Source organism: Tachypleus tridentatus, chromosome 9 (assembly GCF_004210375.1).
Source record: "Tachypleus tridentatus isolate NWPU-2018 chromosome 9, ASM421037v1, whole genome shotgun sequence".
Lineage (NCBI taxonomy): Eukaryota > Metazoa > Arthropoda > Merostomata > Xiphosura > Limulidae > Tachypleus > Tachypleus tridentatus.
In genome coordinates, this window is record NC_134833.1 from 36516829 (window position 1) to 36529106 (window position 12278).

General features: G+C 32.5%; 1 protein-coding gene across 1 annotated transcript; it reads right to left on the bottom strand.

Moving 5' to 3' along the window:
- Window positions 1–5476: 5476 nt before the first annotated feature.
- Window positions 5477–11756, bottom strand: LOC143225064 (homeobox protein Hox-B4-like). The gene is made up of 2 exons (XM_076453763.1): window positions 10608–11756; window positions 5477–10034 (listed from the first exon to the last, which is right to left on the bottom strand). Exons 1-2 carry the CDS (start codon window positions 11305–11307, stop codon window positions 9601–9603), a joined length of 1134 nt encoding a protein of 377 aa, XP_076309878.1. The 5' UTR covers window positions 11308–11756; the 3' UTR covers window positions 5477–9600.
- Window positions 11757–12278: the final 522 nt, after the last annotated feature.

The window sequence follows — 12278 nt, forward strand, 5'->3', positions numbered from 1 at the left end:
AGGTCCGTGGATGTACTTCAAGAATAATGGTAAAATCCCATTATATAGTCGGATAACATTATCCCAAGAGCTGGCGGAGGTAGGTGATGTTGACTAGCTACCTTCCTTCTGGTCTTTGAGCTAAAAGTCACGGATGGCTATCTGAAATAGACATTTGTATTCGCTTTGCTCGAATATCAAAATACAAACAAACAGCATGTTGTCAAAAGTTAAACCAAATCTTACCACTAAAAGAGTTATACTTATCTGACTTGAATAATGGTGTTTGGGTGAAGTTGGCGTTATCTCTATATGTATCAAAATATTCTCCTTTTAACACTAGTTTTCTATTAAAATACGAATGTGACTTAAGCGGTGCGTTTGAGAATCTGTAATTTAACATCTGCTTACTGGCTTCAATGGTACATTTAGAGTAAAATTTCACTCCAAGTAATAATGCCCTTAATTCTAAAACTTTTTATTTATTGATACATTTATTCTTTTAGAAATCTTTCTTAGTAGCAGTCTTCTTTGAAAATCACAAATTTGTTTAAAATTTCAAGTTAAAATGAAGTTGGATTGTTTTCCACGTTCTAATTTGTGATTGGTCGATTTTCAGATGCTCACTCCACTGTACGTAAAGTTCGTGTCTGTTCCAAGTGACCTATATAGAACATACTACCTCTAGGTTTGTGTTTATTTGTTGTTTCTTTTCCAGTAAGCATTTGTTATCATGGTCCTGCATGTTTATTATAGTTAAACTTACTATGGTTTTAACTATGGTTAAGGCTGTTTAAATGTTTGTAGTTTAGTGATAGACTGACCATGAATTTCCGGTTTGTGTGTTTTACAACTCCAGTAGGATTGCATAAATAACAATGAAATGCTCTTTTGTTTTTGTTAATACACATGTATTAAACAATTTCCGCTTCAACTGATTAATTGATTGAATAACAAGCAGTATAATTAACTGGATAGCTCTGATTTCCATTAACCTACTGCTGGCTAAATAAAGAAAAACATTAATTCATCCAGAATTATAAGAAGCAAAAGATAAAAATTATATTTTAAAATTTACAATTTGTTATTTATTAAATTATGTATATCACGTTGAGCAAATATATACTTCAAATTTTTCTCTTATAACCAACAATTTGGCCTATATTTAGGGCTCTCTGATGTACACCCTACAGTCAATTAGATGTAGCTTCTCATATCTAAGTCTAAATTGCTGGTTTAAATACTGTTCAAATGTGTACTTCACCCTGTAAGTGTAATTTAAGAAAATTATATTTGGTTACAGAAGTACATTTGTGTTGGTAATGTAATTAGTATTATGATATATACTTCACCCTGTACAGGTAAGTTGTAGTAATTATTTATCTTTGACTTCAAAAGAAACGTCAGAGCTATTAATATACACTTCACTTGTTACAAAAGTAATACCTTACTCAGTAGTTTAACTGACGTTTTAATATGAACGTTTAGTATGCGAGTTACAAAAATGGTTTTTGGGTTCACAAGAATCATACTCCATCAAAAATTATTCTGTCATCAAAGTCTGCATTTCACCAGGTCGATCTCTTTTATGTCTTGTCAGTGAAACGGTTTTAAAGTAAAACTGTTATGCAATAACTCCAAACGATTTAGTTCAAAGATTCTTTTACTCTGTAAAGAAAAACAACTACACTTTTGAATATATTTTCCTTTTAGTTAAAGCTACAAATTTTAGCATTACTTTGATATATAATTTAAATAAGGCACTACTACGGAACAAAACAGTTAATTCATTTCATTTACTACTACAAATATTAAGTAATTGTACGTCATCTAATGATGTTGATTACTTAAAGCGATGAACTCCAAATAATTATAAAATGTACTTGTATGTTTTTATATTGTTTCAAAGATTTCTTTTCCACTGAGGCTAATATAACATTTCCAAAGAATTGTGACAAAACGTTTAATTTCATATAAAACTTACAGAACTATGTTTAATAATTTAATAGTGTGATATCCTTAATTTGCTGTTTTAATCATAATTCGAATAGTATTTTTGAAAAGTTAGTAGAGCGCCATCTGTTGAAATGGTTTGAAGGCTTGTTTTTTTGTAGCAGAAAATCACAATTCTCTAAGAAAAATTGAAGTTCTTTGATCAGAAAATGGAATATTTAAATAAATGACAATATAATTAAAATCGTGAGAGAAGTTTATAAAATATATTATGTTTTTCCATGTATTATTTGTTTTCTATCATAAAATAGTATTCCAAGATTAAAGTGAAAACTGTAGACTTCTGTACAGGATAACAACGCAGCGATCTACTATTTAACCATCAAAGAGTTTAGGAATCATGAATTTGCTACTGCCTTTACGTTTTTGTTTGTTTGTTGTTTTTTCCAGTAAGTATTTCCTATCAAAGCTCCACATGCTTACTGTAGTTAAACTTGCTATGAGTTTTATTGTGGTTAAGGGTGCAATGGTTAAGATTTGGTGTCAACCTGATAATTAAGATTCAAGTTTAAAGTCAACTTGGAAACTATAATAAAAGTCTATAGAAATTCGGTAATTAGTATTAAAGTTACTACAGTTAGGACTTGGATGAAAATAGAAATATTGCGTTGGTGATTTAAGACAACGTGAATCATAAAAAACTAAGACTTCTATTCAACGTAAACATACGTAATTTTCTTCTAGTTTAGAAAGATGTTTCCACATACTAAATTTAAATTAAAGTTGTAGGGTTTAGTTCTTATATTATTACTTTTTATAACAAATATACTAAAAAATTATATCTTTTGGTAATGGGAGTTATTAAAAATCTTTCTTCACCTTCGAATAAACATGTTAAATAAAATAACATACAATAAACTGTCTTAAACGATATTATACAAAACGTATTTTAAGGATATATAATTATAAAAGTTTTATAGTAAACGTCACAAATTTAGTACGCCTTAAGAAAAATCAAACCTTTACGACTCGTAAAAACCGTGGAGTTCATTTGGTGAATTTAACACAAAGCTAAAAACAAACAAACGATACACACAATTTGTTTAAATATTATTGTAAGAGTGGCCTCGTAACGTGAATATACAAAAAGAAAGAAATGTTTTGGCATCATAAATATAAAACAAATAATCTCTTCTTAATAACAACTCAGTCATTTTACTGGGTCATTAACATATTTGAACTTAAAACAACCTTTCGAACAATTGCTCTGTTTGACTGGTATCTCAAAGTAAAACAATAGAAAAATTATTTTCATATTAAGTGACCAAATTAGGAATGAAAATCGAATACATATTTTACTTATTGCTTGGCCTCAAAGCCACCTTTGATTACGTATTATTATTTATTTATTTCTGTAGCCATTCTATTATCTCTACCAAAAGACAGTGTTATAGTCTCAGACAAACAATAGTAGCATTACTGTTTTAAAAAAGGATAAATGATGCAATCAGACTTACACATGTGTGTGTGTGTTTATATGTACATGAGCCAGTTAATGCACTCTTTAGCTATTGAAACAAATAATCTATAGAAATAGGATTTACTTTCTAGGTTTACCAATGTAATATAATTTTTAAATATATATATCACAATTTTCCAGAAAGTTATCTTAAATCTTGTTGCAAATAAATTGAAAAAAAAAATTGTGAAGCGTTAATTATAAAAATAGTTATTAATTGCTCATTAATCAAAAGTTCAGTGAATGTTTGAAGTCCTAAAGTATTTGCAGAGGGCGAGTATAAGTAACACACTCTTTCGAAATAAACAACTTGAGGGTATTCTGTTAAAGTGATTCCAATTAGAAATTAAAACATTAAAATTAATATATTCTTTTATGTTTGATTTGTAAATTACTAGGCCTAGTTAATTAGTCAAGTTTTGCGTGACGTTAGGTTAAAAGTTTGTATGTGTGAAATGACACAAATGTCTACAATATTATAGCTTCATTCTTATTTATTCAGCATACCTCAAATTATAGAAAAAAACAACAACAATCCAGTTCTCTCTGCACAAGTGTAAAATAATCCGAAAAAAAGGCTTTATTTGACTTATTACCAAATATAATTTATCAACGTATATATATATATGTATATGTATAATGGAGACAGTTTGGATTGCAAAACAAATGAAATAACATTCTGAAATGCCTTTAATCAGTCAGTGAACACAAACAGAGGTTCGATCATGGTTTAAAAAACATACATAAAATGTTCTCATTTAACACATTATACAGTATGTACAATTAAGCAAAGTAAATCTGCTCACAACACTTCTATTACAGTATTGAAATCCTGTACTTTACCAATATAGTAGAAACGGGGTAGCTCGATAGATCAAAACATTTTCAGGAATTTACTCAAACGTATATGAATAATTGTCAATATGAAAAATCATATATGATATAATATTTATTTCAGCTTCGTCTCAACAGTAAAATAAATGCTATAAACAAACTGGTTTTCTTTTATTCAACTATACTCATAAACATATGTACAAATGTGATCTCGTATTTTAAACGAATATACATAAAACATCACAACTGTCTATTTTACTATTTTAAGTATCTAAATGTCAAATGCATATGAGTTTTTGTGACAAGACTAAATTCAATGTATATATTTATGGAAAACATAGTCTAATAGTGGTACAAAATCTCAGCATCAATAGATTACAACAGTTTAGTTAAGCCTAAAACAGAATTTAAAAATCTATCATTTAAAAAGTAACAAAAATACATCGTATAGCACTAGAAGTTCCAATCTTGGAAACATATTACAGTAAACTTTAGTTTAAAATAGTTGCAAACCTTTGAGAATCAGAAGGTTATTGTGTTAAACCTTCAACCAGATTCAATATAACACATTCTTAAACCACTGGGAAACGATGTATATCAAGCATCACAAAGTTAACACAATAAACTTTATAAAACAGTATAAACCCAACAAGAGAACGCTTACCCTCTATACTTCATTGCAAAAAAATTAAAACCTAACAACAGTTAATACAATATTCATTTTATACAAAGTGAACTAAACTTGAATTAGAAGTTTAACCCAGTCTGATTCGTTTCAAAGAGCTACAAATTTATCAAAATATTAGAATCGCCAGACTTCAGAACAAAAATTTGAAAGTTATCTTACTGATCTTCATTATATATAAAAAAAACAACAAGAGAAGGTCAACTCAGTAAGCTTCATTACAAAACTACATAAACCTAAAATCATAAGGTCAACTCAGTAAGCTTTATTCTAAAGCAGCATAAAAAAATAACAGAATCTTGCCACAGAAAATAGAACAAAACCTATAGAAACAAGATATTATATTGGTGCACAGAGTTTTAATGAGGAAACAATCACAAAATAACGATATCACTACACTAGACTTTATTGAACTAACACAAGATTACCATAGTAGACTTCAGACTGATATAGTACACCCCCTATTGAACTAACACAAGATTACCATAGTAGACTTCAGACTATTGAACTAACACAAGATTACCATAGTAGACTTCAGACTGATGTAGTACACCCCCTATTGAACTAACACAAGATTACCATAGTAGACTTCAGACTGATATAGTACACCCCCTATTGAACTAACACAAGATTACCATAGTAGACTTCAGACTGATGTAGTACATCCCCTATTGAACTAACACAAGATTACCATAGTAGACTTCAGACTGATGTAGTACACCCCCTATTGAACCAGAAGTTAAACAGTAAATTCCTTTCTGAAGAGTTGTATGAATGTTACTATGCCAGTGGACTATACGTTAAGCTTAAAACCTAAACTGTTATAACATATTATAGTCATTTTTCTTCCACCATGTGAATTATTAAAACAGAATCCAATTATGGATTCTTCCCACTTTCCTTTAGACCTAGTGCATGACGTCTCGTAATTAATATAAATAGTACTGGTAGGATTGAACATGATTCGGCATAATAATAACATTCAAGTTAATATGAACATTAACACGTATATAGATATGGCACTACTTTTATACATGTATTATACGATGATACACAAAAGTAATACACTAGGAAGGATCAGTTTCTATGACAACCATTCACGAAATAAAATATTGTATACTCCATAAACTATGTATATATAGGTATATATAAGGTTTACACTTTGCTATCATGACTCTATACACCACAAAACAACAAAGTTTACATGAATGAATGATTTATGTGCATAAGTTTGCTTACTTTCCAATCAGGTTAAACAACAATGTACACTACACCCAAGTTTTTCTAAGTGAATATTACCAATGTTTCATTAGCCCCAACATTTTCTCCAAATAATCTCCACGAATGTTCCAGAACATGATATAGCAGGTATAGAACAACCGATTTGGCATTTGATTTGGCTAAATGAGCAGTAACTCTTCAAATAAAAAATATTTTATTTGTTTAGGTAAACTAATTATATTTCACAATTAATAGGGGTGTGAATTTGTTTGGGTGTATAAATCAATAAAAGAGTACAATATTTCTTTGGTTTTATTTAGCTCAATGATTTCTCAAATAGTGTATTTTTACTATTATTGCGGAAACATGTATTAGGGAAATGAAACAAGATTTCAGTGTGGATATGGGCTTCTCAGTAAGCGTAGTTTGATAAGAACCATCCATGTTCTTGCACAAACGATCTGCGTTCACTGCCTTCAGTCTTCTGACGGTTTTAAGTATTCGTTAAGTTGTAATCAATTTAAGTATTGTTGTCACTGTAATTTACAGTTTAGATTTGTAAAACAAAAATTAGAACAAATACGGGCGACATTAAAATAATTTTCCTCACAAATGTGTGCATACGCACATTTTTGAATACTTAGTTGCACATTGATAACAAATGATGTGACTGAAATGTAAAAATGAACGCTAAAAGAAACAATAACTGACATCCTAAACTATTCCTTCAGTACAATGAATATAGAAACTGGCACTTAATGTTTCTTCGAATATAAATAGAACTGAGAATCACAGTTCTTATATTTAAACAATAAAAATAAACTGTCACCTTAAATTCTTCCTTTATAATAATCAGGAAATGGAAAAAAGCTGAGGTTTGAAATTTTAATTCTGATATAAAAAGAATTGACACCCTGAGCTCTCGCCTCTAAGTAATAAAAAATAACTGACACCCTTAGCTCTCGCCTCTAAGTAATAAAAATAACTGACACTCTCAATTCTTTCTTTCAAACAATAAAAAGAACTGAGATCTTTAGCTTTTCTAAACAACGAAAATAACTGACAACTTCAGCCATTCCTTTTTTAGAGATGGGATGGGTAAATCTATTTTGTAGGTGTACATTTATGACACAGAATTTCATTCCCTAAATTCTATTTGTTAAAATACCTATGTTCTTACTAAAAACACCCTAAATCTCGTTGATGAAAACTAGGAGATAAATCAACCAACTGGGTCTTGAAAAATTGTACCGTTAATTAATTAAAATCCCTTGAAACAAACTATATGTGTGATTAAAAGGTAATAAACAAACACTTATATGGAGCCCTGATTTAATATACAAGTAACATTTCTTTTCAACACTTGGTAACAATAAATTTCAAACAGAGGAATATTTCTAGAACTAAACTAAAAAATATGAAGAACACAATGCTATCTAAGGCCTATGGTATGGACACAACGTGTGGCAGAAACTCTAAGCAACTTTATTGACCTTGTAGCACCAGCTGACGCTGCCCAAAAATCTTTAAAATTAATTCACGTATACAGTAAGTAAAATAAACTTTTTTTCCTCCAAATTCATTATTAACGATATAGTAGATATTAACCCACAGTATATTATCACACATTCTAAATTCTCTGCTAATAGTTGTATTAATGAACTCGAAATGTTAGTTACAACCACGAAGGCAAACAACAGAGATATGTAAGTTTGTATAAGTTATAGACGCTCTTAAGGAACACTGTTTACAGGCACCCTATTAACAACTGCACAGTTAAGTTAGTTTATGTTAGCTTCTCGTATTTTCAGTAAATGTCTACTTCAATTGCTAAAATGTACACTTCACTAACGAGCTGCGTCGCGCACTTAAACTTTTTACCTTATTTACTGTACAGAACTAATGTATTTTTGCTACAAAGCGTCTGTTTGTATAAAAAAAGGAGTCAGGTTTAGGCCTATGGATAGGCTTTCCTTGCTTTATATAAAAATTATAGCGTACTTCCTTCAGAAGTACGTTAAAGTTTCAGAACGATCCAGAAATATAAAAGGCTTATATAGATGTCAACTTGTTCAAACTTACACAATGAACAAACACAAAAATATACATATTAATCCAAAATAAAATCAGTTTATGAAACGACAAAAGAGAATGCTTAATACTAGGATCTGTTTATTTTGGTTGTTTAAAACTAAGCACAAAGTTACACAATGGACTATCAATGTTTTGCCCCCCTACCCACAAGTATCGAAGCTCGGTTTCTAGCGTTGTAAAATCGCAGACAAACCGCTGTGTTACTGGGGGACTTAATACGAGTAATTTATACTTCATTCGGATTGGAAGTGCAAAGATATTGCAAGCATGATACTGTTTCGTGTGTGTCCGCTAGTTACCCGTTGTTAAAACGAATTAATCGTATTGTTCTCATGGTTAATTTATGTGTGATTCCAAGAGAGAAAGCTCATTGGTGTTTAATATTATTTCATGTACAATAGACTCAGCTCTTTCGAAAAGTTCAGCATTAAAGTAACACATTTCAAGCGAAAGTCGGTAATGCCTGTCTCACAACAGCGATTTTCAAGATCCATTAATCATTCTAACACTGATTTATTCCCACGTTAAAAGCAACTTAAAAAACAAACAAATGTTAGAAGAAACTTTTGAAGAAATTAAAAGAGAAAGCATAATGTATTAAAACGGAATAAAAATAGCCTGAGTGTTGCTCGGTGAAAACCTGAGATTAAAACTATAAAGACAAGTTCGTTCAAACATGTGTTGTTGTTGTTTTTTACAACTTCAGTTAGACATTCTGACTAACGTCCAAATAACTCCTATTACTTTGATCCTAATTTTGATTTATAACGTTCTGTGTTTGTTTGCTTGTTTGTGTGTTTTTAATTGCAAATATTCCTCAGAAAGACAAACAAACAAATGGACAGATGGATTAGATTGCATTGCTCACAACTCGACAAACGCTTCTTGGCTTATTATATTATTTTGTTTGTACAATTCACAAACAAGTTCTACGCGACCTAAGTGTGCTTATTGTAAAACATGTATCACATACCATAAGTTTACAAAAGTGAAAACGTAAACTACACCATCAACTTACGTGGATACTTAATAACATCATGTTGTTTTGTTGTTTGTTCTACCTGAAACTAATCTCATGTTATTAGGTAACTTATACGTTTTTTTCTGCCTTAGCTTAGATGTTCACTCTTCCACACTCGTGACAAGTATTTGTACAAGTGAATAAACCTAGGATATTGTTCTATAAGTTATATAATCAAAGGCGTTATGTGGATAGATTGGACTTTTAAGTTTATGCTTGCGCCCTTGGACTGTAAGTTAAGTCCAGATAATTTTTGCTGGTTTCACTTAGTTTTACACGTCTTAGTTAGATGAATCACAGCTCCGTTAAGCCATAATTACCTTTGGAACCCAAGTGTAGCATTTCACCGCTCTCGGGATTTGAGATTCGTCGTGTTGGATCAGATGGCTGGGTCGAGTTTTGTGATGGTGGGTGACCCATGATCGGACCGATGGTAGGTCGGACACCTGACGATGGGTTGCTGTGAATGTTTTCAACATGGCGATTCAGTTTTCTGACGTTCTTGGTGTTAGGTAGCTTGTTATCCTTCTTCCATTTCATACGGCGGTTCTGGAACCAAATTTTGATCTGTCGTTCGGAAAGGCAGAGTGCATGCGCAATCTCAATTCGACGACGTCGTGTTAAATAGCGATTAAAATGGAATTCTTTTTCTAGCTCAAGAACTTGGTGTCTTGTATAAGCCGTCCTCTGACGTTTGGCCTCAATTCCTGGCGATAGGTTACCGTTCGCTGAAAAATAATTATTTATTGTAAAACAATACACGTTATTTACCTAAAATAATAATAATAATGAAATAATCTTGTGTTTAAAAGTAAGATAACACTGAATTCGTATATTCAGTACAGGTTCAAATGGTAACACATGTGAAGAAGAGTAAACAAAACAAAAGCAAAAGCGAAAAACAACAACAACAAAAAAACAACGTCTAATTCAATTATTTTAGCAGCGCTTTTCGTGTTATTAAGCAATTAATAATTTAGGTGCATTATTCTTAGCGACTGGTTATCTTTTGTCATGGGTCGGTTTAGGTTCTCGAAAGTACTTAACAGGAAGTAAAAAGTTTGAGAGAAACCAAAACACGTTTAGGCTCTTGATTTATTATTATTACTTTAATCTATGCGAACAACATCGACGTCACAACAAAACTACTAGCAAGTAAGCTGGTAATTTATTACTATGGAGGTTATTTATCGTCTTTACGCACGTGACCCATTACCACTACGCGCTCATTAAAGAAGCCACCTAACTCCTTAAAGAGAGTGCTCAGGCACATAGAAGAGCAAAGAATTAACTTCACTTACCCGACCCCATATGAGCCTTCTTCATCCACGGATAGATAGCCGGCTGTTGTTTCGAGATGTTCACAAAATCCGGAGATTCGTTCCCATGGTTTGAAGACGACTTTTGAACCGGTGAATCTATCGGGAGAATGTTGGTTGACGGCTCGTTTCGCGAGGAAGAAGATGATGCTGCGTTGAAATTAGAATCTGTCAGCGGAGATGGCGGCGAAGACGGTGGAGACTTCTCGGGCGATAGTCCTGGCCCAGGAGAGACAGCATCACGGCCCCGAGTACGTTCGCTCGCTACACAATTTATGGAGGAGCCCAGATTTGTAAGCCTTTCAAGTGTTGATATACTGCTCTGGGACAGCGAGCATGACGACGGATAGTAAGGACTAGCAGCTCCGTGATTTGTGAAAGCGGAAACTCGGGCTCCGCCACTGTTAGGGTCATAATTTAACGGCGCGTGCTGCGCGTCGGCATTGTGAAACCCGTGATGATGATGTGGTTGCTGAGGGAAATAGTTTTCGCCTTGGCTAGGAATGTAGTTAACCTGTGAATATTCTTCGCAGGGAGGAAATTTGGGTTCCAAATACGGCGGCGAGTTCATCAAAAACGAGCTCATGATCATTAATTTTTGGGTGAATTGGATGGAAATAATTTTTCTTCGCGTTTGTCGTTTAACAGGGCTTAGACTCCGCCCTCCAAAAGAAATTACCATATCACATGGCCATAGAACGCCAGTTATGTTTCTAATCGTTGACCGGCAATTGGAACGTCATGGGAGATCGTGACAGAGACGTATTGTTTCAATATGGCGACTGTTTATCTCCTTGTTCCTCAGTGAGGATGAAAAAAAAATCATTTTTGTACTTAGAAACCTACGTATATTCGAGTCTTAACAATAGAAGAATGAGAATTATGTTGTATCAAATGAACATTTCTCCAAAGACTTGCAAAGTTTCATCTGAAGACCGGTATACAACACTGGCAACTGTCAAGGCCTGGATGACGTCCGTGTCCTCTGTTAGAAGCCCATTTAGTAAATAACGTTGCACATAGCTTAATTTTTAAATTGGTCCGCTGGGCTCTATTGACCCACAATTGGTGAGCCTCATTATTTTGAGTTTGGATGAGCCTGGAAATGCAATAGGAACTTAGGGTGGCGTCCGCTTTCGCCGTTGGACTTGTGGGAAATCACTGATTAACATACTTGTGCGCATGAACTCTTCAAACCTCAAATCGTGAGCCAGTTTATCGACCCTGGGACAAACCTGTAATGCAGGTGGGATCTTTTTCTTGTTTTTCTTTTCCACGTTTCATGTCTACGAGTCTTTTTCGAAGAGTTTATTACCGTGTGCGTAAGTTTTTGATATAACAATAAGCCACTTTGTAGTTCTTGGAACCAAGAGCACATGCTGTGTTTTATTAGGAAACACGCGGAGTTATAAGAACATAAAAGTTTAAACGAACATAATTATAGTAAACGCACAAAAACAGTATTCTGTTTGGAAACGCTGTTTCTCATCTTTTATGTATCACATTATCTGTTAGGGAACTCCAAATAACTTCGTTTATAACCAGTTGTAATGGATAGCTCATTTAAAACTGTTGTTTAACTAAGAAAATATTGCTATTTTTGTGAATTAGTTTTACTAATGTTTATGACAGTTCGTGCAACATTTCTATCAG

Excerpts from the sequence above, each read along its gene's own strand:
- LOC143225064 (XM_076453763.1), bottom strand. The coding sequence starts at position 11,307 with ATGGTAATTTCTTTTGGAGGGCGGAGTCTAAGCCCTGTTAAACGACAA. Across the intron at positions 10,035-10,607 it reads GAAGGCTCATATGGGGTCGG|CGAACGGTAACCTATCGCCA; the intron begins GTAAGTGAAGTT and ends ATTATTTTTCAG.